The 15031-nt window shown below is 42.6% G+C and overlaps 1 protein-coding gene across 14 annotated transcripts in view; it reads right to left on the bottom strand.

The window, feature by feature from the left end:
* Positions 1 to 7151, bottom strand: part of celf2 (cugbp, Elav-like family member 2) — a 193208-nt gene extending 186057 nt beyond the window's left edge. For 12 of the 14 annotated variants that reach the window (XM_086146561.1, XM_086146562.1, XM_086146560.1 and 9 more), the window contains exon 1: positions 6787 to 7109. In XM_086146561.1, the coding sequence (XP_086002687.1) occupies positions 6787 to 6839 (53 nt within the window). In that variant the 5' untranslated portion in view covers positions 6840 to 7109. Of the gene's footprint in view, positions 1 to 6786 lie in introns of all 14 variants that reach the window. The other 2 variants (XM_086146556.1, XM_086146559.1) reach the window with 2 other exon arrangements.
* Positions 7152 to 15031: the final 7880 nt, after the last annotated feature.

Here is a 15031-nt window from a genome sequence, read left to right on the forward strand (position 1 = left end):
CAAGGCCTCGAACCGCAGCTTCCTGCTGTCACACTTTCCCCTGGAACACACACCACGCTCACACTCCGGTGAACAAATGTGTAACAATTTTTTTTTTTTTTTCTTAAAAACAAGCTTTCTCACGTTATCAACGCCGCCATGTTTTTTTCACAGACCTGACGGCGGCTGAAAAAGCAGCGGTACGGCTTCGAGCTGTCAACAGCAACAACAGCTAAAGTTTTTGGAGCCAAAGTAGGATATCCAAAAACCCAGAAAAAAAACACACAAATACCGTTAGAAGCCCTTCCGATGACGGCGTAGAAAATAGTCACGTTCATGACGATTTAATAAATCACCTATTTTATTTCTTTGTGCTGTTGAAAGAAACAGAGCAGCAAAAAAAGATAAATAAAAGCAAAGCGTGACCACAGCTGGACCCAAACAACACAAGAGAAAAAAAAAGAAAAAAATTTACAATTATAATAAACAAATAAAAATAAATTAAAAGAACATGACCACAGCTGGAACCAAACAACACAAGAAAAAAAAATACAATTACAATAAATAAATAAAAATCAATTAAAAAAAAAATACAATTACTTTAAATAAATTATAAACATATGTATAAATAAATTATAGATAAATTAAATAACATGAAAAAATGGCATAAATATATAAATATGAATCTTAGATATGAGGAATAAATTCCCTGACACACTTAGTATCTGGACTATTTGACTGTGTCTGAAAGGCAGCAGTGACAAAGTGCGGCGATACGCTGACGACACCCTGGTATCTACGGCAGATACGCTGCTCGTCCAATCAGGCGTCACCGAGCGGAAAAAGGCGCCGCCGCCGAATTAAGACACCCATCGTGCTCCGACGCCTCAGAATCCGAGCCCGCGGCTCTCCTAAGCCGATTCCAAACCCAGACGCTGATACCCGGAAACGTTCACAGCGAAACAGGAAGTGACACAATTAAGAAAAAAGAGGAAGGAATCTGCTAAAAATCGTACTTGAAAATCAGCTACACCCTTCAAAGTGTGCAAAGCAGAATTAAAAAAAAAAAAAAAAAAAAAAAAATCGGGAATTAAATTGTGGATAAAAGAAAATGTGGAAAAACAGGAAGAGCAGTTGACCTTCTTGGTAGATATTTTCCAAAAATGCACTTCTTCCTGTCACTTCCTGCCCTCTCCATAATCATCCCTCCATCTCTTTCGCCCCCCAAACGGAGGAATCTGGGCCGCCCCTGTCTTCCGACTGTCCGCCTCCGACGCTAAACGGTGCATTGTTGTCTGCCGTGCTGTCGCCGGCGTGATGGACAGCCGTGGGACGCGCAGATGGAGCCCCCCTCCCCCCGAACAACACCACCAACCACCCTTCATTTTCCGGGAGACGCTCCAAAAACAACACGACTGTCACGCAAATAACGATCAAAACGCCCTTATTATTGTTATTACTAGCTTATAACCATGTAATAACCACGCTAGGATTCAGACATATTAACTAAAGGTTAAAAAAATAATAATAATAATTAAATCTAAAGTGGGACCGGAGTCTGGATGATCCGCAAACAAAAAAAAATTGTCGCTAAAAGAAAAATCGGTTCTTTCCAACCTATGAGGAGTGAGAAAAATTCACCGAAATTCATTTTTCCGACCCTGAACTCAGGACCCTGAACGCATCTGGTCTGGATAGTCGCTCCTTGCAGTAAACACTCATATAAAATACGATCTATTAGAATTTAATGTCATTACTTTTTTTTTTTCTTCTCGGCCGTTTTTCCGTATCGAGAACGCGTCGGTACGTTCCGACAGAACGGGCGGCGAAAAAAAAATATCGCAGTCGACCTTTAAGAAACCATTTCCTTCAAAACATTAGTGCATTTTTTTTTTTTTTTTTTTTTAGTTAAAGAAAAAATGGTCTAATCCTGAATGAAGAAGAGGTCTCGTTTATAGATAAAGCGCTCACACACACACACACACACACACACACACACACGCCGGCTCTATTAGGGGGGGATTTAAAGATTCAAGCGGCGGTCCTGGTAATTAGGGGGATGGATTTGTGCCTCTCCTCGCGCTCTGCCGGGATATAAAGCGACACATAATGCAAGCGGACGAAGTCTTTAAGTGAATTAATTAAAACCAACACGACGGGGTCAAAGGTCAAGCCCCCCTCCGCCGCCCGCCTCAATCGGAATTAAGGGGCGACGCGGCGGATTTAATGAGCCGTCATAAAATATGCAGCAGTTTCCCGACTTTGGCGGATACTTTGGTCATCTTTATTTTTATAAAGCGGCCAATCGGCGGTGATTTAACCCCGGGGTAATGGAACGACACACTCTCACACACACACACACACACACACACACATAGCTGAATATAGAGAGTAGACAGGGCTTCAGCAGGTAAAATTGGGCTAATTCATATACCTATTCATAGATAATGAATAGGTAAATAGATATTTAAAATAAAATCATAATAATAAAATAATAATTACCTGCCAGAAATCAGAAAAAAAATGGTGTAAAATGTTAAAACTTATTAAATAATATTTCATAATCTACAATAAATGGCTTGGAAATCTGGATTAAATGATTGGAAATTGATTGAAATGAGCAAATGAAAATAGATAAATAAATAATACATCCATAAAAATATTTGAATATCGGTAAGAAAGGATTTATATAGCAGATATATTTATGTATATATATTAGCAGGGAACAGATTTGAGATTCAAAGACAAAACTCATAAATAGGATAATAATCTGAAAAAAAAAAACAACAAAAATAAGTCAAATTAAAATTTAACTTGATTCAAAATGTAAGTGGTTGAATAGAAAGAAAGAAATGCACATGAATTGAGTGAAATCTGTTCCTGGGTCGAATCCTCCCACTCCCACGGTGTGAACCGTCTCCTAAATCTGGGTTCGGTTTTGGAGCTGGAAAGTCAGGTTTATTTAATCCCGACTTGCTCCATTGCTTCTGACTTCACCGTTTTGCTCTTGTTTTGAGGTTTCATTCGGACATGCCGGCTTCAGGTGGACTTCCTGCCTCCCCCCCCCCCCCCCCACACACACACACACACACATACACACACACACAAACACACCCCTCCCCACCTTCCCGCCACGCCGACGCGACATATTTCCTTGTTAGCGCTGTGTTTGTGATCGGAGCCTGTGAGTCTCATTAGGGAGGAAACCGCCGCCGCCATCACCGCCGAGGTGCTTCATTATCATAGTCGATCGAGGGGAGTGTGTGTCCGTGCGTGTGTTTATGTGAGAGTGTGTGTGTGTGAGAGTGTGTGTGAGCTTCATTAAAATGGGGCGACAGCTCCTCGCCCGGTCTCTAATCTGGGATGGTTCATTGAGAAGAGAGCGGGAGGTAAATACACCCCAAACCCCACCCTTCAATATATACGTATATACATATATACATATATATATGTATATATATATACATATATATATACATTTATGAGCACCTACTCGCACACACACACACGCTCTTTTTCTTCTATTGAGTCAGCAAAAAAATGACGAAAATGAGCCAAAAGAAAAAAAAGAATTAAAAATGAAATAAGATAAAATAAAACAAGATAAAGATCGAATGACTACTTAAAAATGTCCTAAAAAAAAGACATGCAAGGAATAAAAAAGTAGATGAAAATTGGAAAAAAAAAAATGAAAAAAAATTACCATGAAAAAAAAAAAAAGACATTCAAAACTATGTAAGAAATCATTTTTAAGTCCAGAAGATGATCTAAAAAAATAGTACAAAAAAAATTAATCTATAAAATAAAATATAATAATATGACATTTAAAAAATGCCAAAAACATTTGACAGATCAGGACACCATGCAGAAAAAATCTCTGAAAAAAAGAATAAAAGAAAAAAAATATACTACGTAACATCAATGAATATTTCGAAAAAAAAGGTGAAATAGCAAAAAATGAAAAATAGATAAATACTGGGAAAAATAATAGTCAAAAAATTACACAAAAAAGAAATTGGAAGACCCCTTAAGAAATAATGTTCAAATTAGAGAAAATTATCCGAAAAATAAATAAAATCAAATAGGTTCTGAAAAAAACACTCGATAAAACAGCAGTAAATAAAAAAATGATAAATTCAGGAAAAATACTCTTTGAAAAATGACCGTGACAAAAGAAGAAATTCAAAAATAACTTCCGAAATAACATTCATATTCGAGAAAATGATCTGAAAATGAAAATAAAATAACCTCTGAATATCCCTTTCCTATGAGGCCGAATAACCAGAGCTTATTTTAGCTCATAGTTCATTGAAGTCAACGATGGGGGAGGCCACTGTGTGTGAGGCCGCCCCTCCACAAACCAGCCAGCGTGCACGTGTGCGTGAGTGTGTGTCTGCGTGTATGTGTGTGTGTGTGTGGACGGTCATCGCCGTCTGCTCTGGAAATGACATCATTAGCAGGACGGAGGGTTGAATTGATTGAAAAAAAAAAAAAAAAAAGGAAAAAGAGGAGCATTAGCGGAATAATCGGAGGCGTCTGGGGCTTCTGAAATAGAAATGGCGATAGTCCTCGCCGCCGCCGCCGCCGCCGCCGCCGCCGCCGCCACCGCCAGGGGAATAATGAGTTATTTATCAAATGGCTGAAATATTCAGGCCTTTTTATTTCAATCCCTGCTTTTCTAGATTCATGACCTCCTAAAACTTCAACTCACCGGGTGAGAACCAGCAGAAGGAAGCCCGTCAACCCTGTATTGATTTATTTATTAACTTACCTACAAATAATTCCACCTAATCCGGGTGAGGGGAGTCGGGGGGCCGCGGGGCCCGTTTCCCTCCACATCTTTGCTCAGAACTTAAAAAACGAAAACAACAAAAAAAAAAAAGACTCGGATCCGACGACAGCGCAGACGGAGGAAATCAAACCGAAACAGGGAGGGGGGCGTGCAGTGTGTGTGTGTGTGTGTGTGTGTGTGTGTGTGAGGCCAGCGGGCGTTAGCGCCGTGGTGTTTTGTCGACGCAGCGAGTGCCCGGGAAACAGTCCGGTCAATAATTCATCATGTTACATAATTCTGGGATCTTCCGCTTCCACTCAGAAAACCATGACATCATCGCAGCCTGCGCGCACACACACACACTCACACACACACAAACACACCACCAGGGCTGTTTGGATGGCTGTACATTTCACAACAGCGGAGGAAAAAAAGACGGCGTCCTCATACGGGGACGGACAGGAAATAGTTCCTTCTCGCCCCCAAAGTGGTCAAAACACGTCTGAGGGTCATGTGACTCTGACAGGTGGCGGCGGGGGGTGTTGAGGTCACTGACCCCTGACCTCCCCGAGCGACTACTTCCTGTTCACGGACGCTAAAATGTCAAAAGGGCCGGCGACAACGTTCGGCGTTAAAAAATGTGATCCTGCGACGCCCCGGGGCGACGCACCCTTCATTCCCGTTTTTTCCCCCCACTTTTTAACAATCTGTAACAGCCCTCGGCGAGCTGTTGCCGGGGCAACCACGAAAAGAAAAAAAAAAGGCGCAGGGAGGTTTTGACGGCGTCATCGGAGAATTGGAGTTTTTTTTTTATTTTTTTTTCTGGGTGGATGGGGGCTTCTGCCAAGCTACTCCAGGTGTAAATGTAGACGAAAAACTTGATAAAATAAAATAAAATGTTCCTGAATAACGCCATCATGATTTAAAGATAAGAAAAAAAAAAAGAATGGATAAATAAAAATGATGCCTGTGCGACTTACAGAAAAAACGAGAATCCAAAATAAAATAAAATAAAAAATGACTCCTTAATTGGTAAAAAAAAAAAAAAAGAAAACAATTAGAAACTGAAAATGAAATAAAGAAATAAAATTGATGCCTTCCTGACTTGAAAATCAAATCAAAAATAAATTAAAAAAAAACACCTTCATGGCTTACTGATGAAATATATTAAATTAACTTAAATCAAATTAAATATGAACGGGCTGAATGTAAAGAACCAGCTGTCTGCAGCCCCGTCCTCTTCCACTTGCTGCAGAAAAGAAAAAAAAACTGAAACTGAGAGAACGGAGTGTGTTGGCAGCACTTACAAGAGGGGGGGGGAAATGAATTAATTGACCTTTGACCTCTGATAGAGGAGGCAGTTTTTTTTGGGGGGGGGGGGGGGGCTGGGGGGTCCCCACCTCCTGCCAGGAAGTGAAAAGGGCTGACATTGGCTTCTTTTTTTTTTAAGCAGCTTTCAAATCACAAAAAGTAACAATACATTTGAAACAGATTAATATAAAAAAAAATAAAAATAAATAAAAAGAAACAAGTGAACCTTCAGGATTCATTCCTGGAGGAGGGGGGTGGGTGAGACTTGCTCAAGTTCAATGAGATGTACGGAGCCGCTGTGTGTGTGTGTGCGTGTGTGTGTGTGTGTGTGTGTGTGTGTGTGTGTGAAAGGGGGGGGGGGGGGACTTAGACAGGGAAGCGCCAGATTAATCGCCAAACGGCGCAATTCGTGCGTAATTACGCGCCACTCTTATTTATTTATTAATCTACCCATTTATTTATTCATCACGCTCCGGGACCCGCCCCGGAAATATCCTTAAATAATTAATAAAAAAAAAAAAGAATACAAAATAAATAAAACAAACAAATACGCCCCCCCCCCTTTTTTTTCTGTTTCTCTCGCTTCTCCTCTACGACCACAATGGCGAAGCTCCGCGTGCATGAGATATCTTTTTTTATAAGGGGGGGTTCTGTGCAAGCGCAAACAAACAAACAAACAAAAACACAAACAAAGAAGAAGAAGAAGAAGAAAAATAACCTCCTACCTTAAGACGTTCCAGCTCTTGAGCGGATCCAGGTCGGAAATTATAGAAACCATGACGGTCGAGCGGACACACCGGGAGAAAAGTACCGGGAGAGGAAGAGGAGGAGGAGGAGGAGGAGGAGGAGGAGGGTGTGTGCGCTCGGCGGCGCAAGACGATCGAAAAAGCAAAAAAAAAAAAAAAAGAGGGGAGGAAAAAAAAGGATAGGAGGAAAAAAAAAGAGTGTAAACTCCGTCCGCGGGGGTGACAGAGACGGTGCGGAGACGTCCGGCGTGTTCGGAGGTGCTCGGCGCTGTCACCGCTCTCTGCCTCTCCTCCTCCCTCCTCCCTCCCTCTCTCTCTCCCTCTCTCTTTCTCTCTCTCTCTCTCTCTCTCTCGTCTCTCCCGCCCCCTTCTGTTCCCCAAGCCTGCGCCGTGCGCCGAGACTCTGGGGGCTCCTCCGCGGGTGGCGGGGAAAAAAAAAACAAAACAAAAAAAAAAACTTTAAAAAAAAAAAAAAAAAAAATTAAAGCAAACTTGAAGATAAAATCGACAACAACAACAGAAAAAAAAATCAACTTTAAAATAAAAATCTAGATTAAATTGGAAAATTAAAAACCGAATCCTCGGAGGGGAGGGAGATGTGTGTTGGATCACGTGGTACCGCTGACCCCGCCCCTTCCCCCCGCCCCGTGAAGAGAAACCGGAAGTGTCAAAGCGAAAGCGCTGGTCCGACTTGGTGCGCATGCGCGATCGTGTGTCGAGGGACAGGTTTGGAATCGAACCCCCGCCCGTTAAAATCCAGCTCAAGGTATTTGGTTTAACTATCGATGAAAAAATTAATTGATTGATTGATAATATATACTTTCATAGGATAGATAGATAGATAGATAGATAGATAGATAGATAGATATTTCAAATAAAAACAATTCAATTTTAGGTCAAAATTAATTTTAAAAAGGGATATTTATCCCTGCGAATCCAACCGGGGACTGTGTTGCTGTGTGAGACTAACCATTGCACCACCATTATTAATATTATTATAATTAATAATAATAATTTTTAACTATTATCATTATTACTATTATTTAGTTATCACCATCATTGTTCAAATTATGATATGAGATGGACTTGTAATGATCCCATGCTTGTGAAATTGTTTAGCAGTAGCAGCAAAACATACAAGGACGAGACAGTGACAAGCTAGCTAAGAATACATGTTAAAAAGAATAAAAATGAATAAATAAATAAAATAAGTAAGTGTAGGAGTGCAAAGTATAATCAGTAAAACAATCTCTCCATATTTACCAATACACAGAACTAAATAATGGCCAACGTGGCAATATAAAGTTGCGAATTATTATACTATACTACAAATTATACTAGAAATAACTCTAGTAATTTTATCATTATACTGCTCATTTACATTCACTTGTTCTACTTTCATCCACTTTTTCTTCTTTTGCGAATAAAAATGTTTATTCAGCTTTTAAATACAAATGTGATCGTATAAAATTCTTATAGCTGTTTTTATAGCAACATCATATCTACGTTTGAATTTGTTTATATATATATATTTTTTGCCATACATACGTTATTTGACTCGTAGAAGTTTTGAACTTCTTAAACCTCCGAGGGTGTGAAAAAGAAATGCAGATTTTTAATAAAACACATCTATATTAAATGGGTGACTCTCCCTGTTGTCGGTTCTCCCTTGGTTGACTCTGCTGTCGAGAAGCGAGGTGGCTCTTCCTCACCCTCGCTCTCGGTGTGTCAGAGCTGACTTCCTGCCAGACACCACCACATCCTGTTGATAACCGACTCTCTCTCTCTCTCTCTCTCTCTAACTGCAGACTCGCCCCTTAACCCCCCGTCCCTCCAGCCATTTGGGAACAGATGAGCCCCGGCAGAGGACGGATTATAAGAACAATAAACGAGTGTGTGCATGTGTGTGTGTGTGTGTGTGTGGTTCATTTCTGATGACGAAGATGATTGGAGTTTGACTGAAGAGGAAAATGTTGTCAGGGAATTTTTGGGGGGTAAAATTTAAGGGGAAAGTTGAAAGTCGTCTTTTTCCCGGGTTCTGAAATGAACCCGAATTTTTTCACAAATTTAAATAAAACCGGTTAATTCAGTTTAATCCCTGGTTCGTGTTTCAATATTTCTTTGTATTTTTCTTTTTTTTTTTTTGTGAAGTTTCTTTTTTTTGCTTGCTTCGCACAGAAAAATCTTACGAATATAACAAAGAATAAATATATGGTTTGAAACATCTCCGTGGGCCCGAATGAATGAATAAATGAATGAATGAACAATAAATTAACTTGAAAACTTGAAAAAAACTTGAAAAAACTTGAAAAAAATCCAGAATGTGTCTGCAATTTGACAAAAACAAGATGGGAGGAGCTAGAGATGACAACTCATTCGTTCATTCATTCATCCACCCACCCATTAAGTCATTCACTCATTCATTCATTTATTCTTTGATCCATCCATCCATCCATCCATCCATCCATCCATCCATCCATCCATCCATCCATTTATTCATTCATGCGCCCATCAGTCATTCATTCTTCTACCAATGCCTCCATCATACAAACATCCATCCATCCATGCATTCAATTTCATTCTTCTATCCACCAGTATCCCCATTCATCCATTTTTTCATCCATCCATCCATCCATCCATCCATCCATCCATCCATCCATCCATTCATTTTCTACATCACTTATCCTGTTTACAGTACCACATGGGAGGCCAGAGCCAATCAGGGCAGTCATTGGGTCAAGGGGTGGGGCTTAACCTGGATGGGTCACCTGTCAATCACAGAGGCCATCCAACCGACAACTACCAAATAAACCTGTTTTAGACTGAAGACGGAGAACGTGGATGGAGCTCCGGCAGGAAAACACAAAGAACCACAGCGGAAACCTTCTCTCAACGCGCTCAGGAAAGCAAACGCAAACAGAGCGGTTGTCCGGACCGGCCGGCCGCCATCCGTCACACCCGAGAGCTGCCCCGCACAGAACCCGGGCTTCGGTTTCTGCCGGAGGAGAAGCTTCGGCGCCGGCGGCCCGCTGCAGCGCTTTAAATACACTCGCATGGACATCTGCTTCGGCGTGGAGGAGGATGGAGGAACCTGACAGCATCTCTCTCCTCTTCCTCAGGCTGTATTTGTGCCTGGAGACGCCGGACATGTTCCGGCGAACGGCAACGGCGGCGATCAAACAGCACAGCCTCTGATTCTCCGAGCCAGGAGGAGGAAAACAGCGAGCTTGGGGTTCAACCGTGGGACCTCGCCACCTGACCGCCACATCGAAGGACGCATTGTGAGACCTCCGGGTATTACCGTATTTTCACGACTATAAGGCGTTCATAGAAGTCTTAGATTTTCTCCAAAATGTGCAGCGCGCCCTGTGTGTGTTGTTGTTGTAAGGCGGTCGTAGTAGAGAACACCATGAGAACGTTACAGGGGGAAGTGTGGGCATTGATTGTGTATAAAGGAGCGGGTATGTGCGCTATGCAGAGCATCGTTGTTTTAACAAACACATCCAGCCCAGTCACATCACCAACATGGACGAGGTGCCGCTCACTTTCGACATCCTGGTGAGTCACACTGTGGAGAAGAAGGGGACCGGCACGGTAGCGATATGCACAACAGGGTACGAAAAGTTTTCTTTGAGAGGACAGTTTCACTAAGAGTGTAAGGCAGCGCCGGGCGAGTTACCCTACAATTTGCGAATGGATCGTAGACGCTCGGGCTAACGTGTCCGCTAGCTCTGTTGTTCGAGCTTTCGCAAAAGCCGGCATCATTTCCGAGGAGCCGCGCGGCACGGAAAGTGATTCTGACAGTAAAGAAAGTGAACCTGGCATGTTTGATAGAGATTTAGCGCAGCTGTTCAAATCAGAAACAGAGGATGAGGACTTCGATGGGTTCGAATGATGACGATTACCGCTCTATTTTTAAATACGCAAACTTGTATGCTTCTGTGTGTGTTGTTGTTGTAAGGCTGACGTAGTAGAGGACACCATGAGAACGTTAAAGGGGGAAGTGAGGGCGTGGATTGTATATAAAACCCGCGCCTTATAATCAGGTGCGCCTTATAATCAGGTGCGCCTTATTTGTGTGTTAAATGCCACACATAACTAAGACTGCGCCTTTCAGTGCGGTGTGCCTTAAGGTCGTGAAAATACGGTATTAGAAAACTGAAAAGCGCCCCTCTAGCTGCCTTTGTGGGTTCGGTTTCGCTAAGTCTGGAGAAAATGCAACGAAAAACAGAGGTGTTTACTTTTAGCGAAACTTATGAGCGAGCGGCACATTTGGCGGACGTCCCTCCAATCGGAAAGGTTTTGGGTTCGATTCCCGGCTCCTCGCTTGCAGAAGTGTGAATGCTATCTAGCGTAAAGCGCTTCGGAACCGCTAGGGGATGACAGTACTACAATGTTTACCATTTACCTCCTGAAATACGCGCAAACCACCCGAAGACATACCCGAGTACTTTTTTCACCGCAGCGTTTGTCAGACACACACTGCTTCAAAAGTATTTTTAAAAGTACAAAATGTTACAAAAGTGTGGGATTATTTCCCTGCATTGGGCTCGAATAATATCTGCGCTTTGCTGAGGGCTTGTTCTAAAAAAAGGAAAAAAAAAAGAAAAAAAACTAAAGCTTCCTGTTTTAGCCTGGAGCCTCTCGGATTGAAATGCGAATGAAAACTAGCGTCGGATAAAATATGACAAAATAAAAAAAAAAAAAATAAACATCCTCATACGGGGAGCGTTTTTTTTTTTCACTGATTCGTAATTAGCATCTGAGCTTTTGCTAACGCTTTCTGTGATCTAAATAGCCAACTTGTACAGACGCGTACGCGGCGGAACGTCGACCAATCGGAGCAAGTGAGAGTGAGAACATTTCTTTTGTTAGCAGATGGTTAGCTCACTTAGACCTGTTTGTGATTGGCTCAGCGGGACGACGCCACCGGGCGTCAATTGGATCAACATGGCGCCTCAAGGCTACTGCTAGCCGTTAGCATGTACCAAACCTAATCCGTACCAGATTACAATCCATTGCAAACCTTTGCGTTAGCAACTGGTTGGGAATGATCGCTACCGCCACAGACTGGAGCGAGGTTATCATGGAAGAGCTCTGATTGGGAGTAAACGGGGGATGACCACCCATCGAAGGGGGCGGGGCTTCTTGTATCAACGTCGACCTCGCCGATCTTCTGACATCACCAAAAACAAGGCGAAGGCTGTCCCATTTTCTCCACCGAAGTACCGTGATATAAAAACCCAGATCTATTTTTTTTGTTTTTGTATCCTGGACACAAAGACCTGCCCGGCCCCCCCTGGGTGCCGTTACGCCGCCGGGCTCTGATTGGCCGTGCCCCGGCAGTATATTGACTCTCAATCATGCAGATCACAAACCTGGCGGAGTGATGAATGTGTTTGTCTATAACGGTTGGCTCCGGGACGCCTGTCGGACAACATCTGACAAAGATCCCTCTGATTGAAACGCCGTCCCGATAAATTACATTTGCCGGGAGCGGCGGGCTCACTGCGCAGATCTTACTTATTATTATTATTATTATTATTATTATTATTTCACCACTGCCCCCCCCGCCATCTTTCTCTGAAAACATAAATAATACAAACAATTCACTTTCCAAATGTGACAGCTTATTCCAGGCTCCTGCTGTGCGTAAGTGGCTGTTTTTAGAACATGGGTTTTGGGGGTCACTTATGAAAGTAAATCTTGGCGTTTAGAAGCCAATTATTTCATTCTAAGAATAAAAGTAATGCTAATAAAAATGATAATAATGACAATATATAGAGTAATCATGATGATAATAAAAATACATTTACAATAGTAACAACAATAATGATAATAACAATAATAATAATAATAATTTGTATTATTATTAGTAGTAAAAGTAGTATTCATCAGGTACTGGGGACAAATGTAGGAGCAAAGACTCTTGCAAGAACTGAGTAATCTCCCAGTAACAGAGTATCCCCTCAGGAACTGATTACACCAACATGAACTGAGTACCCCTGCAAAAACCGAGTACCCCCACAAGGTCCCCCTTAGGAACCGAGCAGCTCCACAGGAACCATGTTGTACCCAAAGAACATAATACACAAGCAGGAACCATGATACTTCCTCGCGAACCAAATACCCTCTCAGGAAGCGAGTACAGCCACAAGAGCTGAGTTGATCCCTGGGTACCAAGGACTTCTGCAGTATACGAGTACACCCTCAAGAACCAAGTATGCCTTCAGGAAGTGAGTACTCTGGCAACTGCCAAGTCCCCCCTGAGGTACCGAGTACATCCGTAGGAACTGATTACACCCGCAGGAAACAAGTTCATCCACAGGACATTAGTACACCCGCAGTACACAAGTATGCCCCAAGGAAGTAAATACTCTGGCAGGAGTCCCTCCTAAGGTACTGATTACACCTGCAGGGAACGAGTACACTCTCAAGAACCAAGTATGATCTGAGGAAGTGAGTACTCTTGCAGGAGCTTAGTCCCTCCTCAAGAACTGAGTATACCTGTAGGAACCTATTACGCCTGCAGAATACAAGTACACCCACAGATAACAAGTATGCCCTCAGGAACAGAGTACTCCGGCAGGGAGAGAGTCCCACCATGGAATCCGAGTGCCGGGATCATAGTGCTCTGCAAGACCTGAGTAGCCTTGCAAGAACAAAGTACTCCTGCAAGAACCAAATACCCCTAAAAGGGAACAGAGTACTCCTGTAAGATCCAAGTACCCCTGCAGGAACAGAGTACCCCAGCAAGCACAAGAAGTTCGCTTAGTATCTTTGACTCGAGACTTGATTCGTTGCTTTGCCGAGACGGTCAACGATTCACTCATGCAGAGAACTGACCGATCGATCAAAGCAACAGCTCCGGTTCACAGGAAGTGGCCCTTCAAAGAACACCTAGTTCCGGGGATCCAAACAAGCAAACATGATAAAAACAAACAACAAAACAAAATGTGATCAATCCAACCGGCAGTTGTCAGCTAATTAAAAGCGATCGATCGTCGCGGACGAGTCACCGTTGAGACACTTAGAGACCTGAATATCCTGCTAGGGCTGAAAAAAGATTAAAAAAAAAAAAAATCAAGCCAACTGATCAATCATCAAATTGGTTGATTGACTTGAAAGCCGGCAGCTAATCAATTCCCTGCTGTGGCCCGAGATGAGACGTTCACGGAACCGGCCGGCCTATTAAGATTGATTGAGATTGATGACCGACCGATCGGTCGATGCAGCCGCAGGTGAGGCGTTCGAGGGACCGGTCGTATTCTGGTTGTTTACAGACCCGTCGGCGACATCGATCCAAATGAGATGGTTCAGTCCGACGAGAGGAAGAAAAACGTGGAACTTCAAGAATAATCAATTTCCTGGATGTTGATTGATTTAACAGTCGACGGCTAATTGATTAAGTGGTGTCGTTGGCATAGGATGAAACATTCAGGGACCCCGACGTCCTTCGGGCGCAGAAAAAGCCAAATCCATGGATCACTTCTAAAAATAGGTTATAAGCCGACGGGGGAATTGATTATTCTAATCGCGCCGGAGTCGGCGTATCGATAAAAACCGTACAACTGCACATCCCGGGCTCAGAACCAATGGTCAGCTGTCAAAAACAAATGGCCAATGAGAAGCTGACAAATTAGTCGTCGTAGCTCCGGAGGGAACAACCGGGAACTCCTCGGGCGTTGTTCGGAAAGTCGTAAGAAAAAGGTTCGGGTTTCTGAAGGGTTAACGGGCTCAGCGTCCAGAAATAAACCAAAACAGACGTTGCCTTGGGGTCGAGCTAACGTGCTAACTGTGATGGCGCGGTGTAAAGTTGGAGGGATTGGCGGACGCTGACGGTTCGATCTCAGAGATCCTGTTGTTTTAAGACGTTTTTTGAATTTCTATATATTTACACGACGTTCACGGAGTGGCGGCCAGGGTAATTTCGTCACGATGGACTCCAGAAGACACCTCCAACTCCGGGCGAGATCTCAGGGCGTGGGGTTCAGGTCACCACGCATGAGCTCATGAGCTACAATGCCCTTCAGAGCCCAGCGGAAGTCAGTCTTTTTCAAAATACGACTTAAAAATGACTTTAATATGTATACATACATATGTATGTGTATGTAAAATAAATTCTAGTATTAATTTTGTAATTTGGTTATATGAAATTAACATCAATATTTATTTTATTTTTTAAATGTTATATGTATAGGCATAAATAAACAAATTTTTATTC

The sequence above is a fragment of the Fistularia commersonii genome, chromosome 5 (assembly GCF_037954325.1).
Source record: "Fistularia commersonii isolate RoL2024-O1a breed Wild chromosome 5, RoL_Fcom_v1.0, whole genome shotgun sequence".
In the NCBI taxonomy this organism is placed as follows: Eukaryota; Metazoa; Chordata; class Actinopteri; order Syngnathiformes; family Fistulariidae; genus Fistularia; species Fistularia commersonii.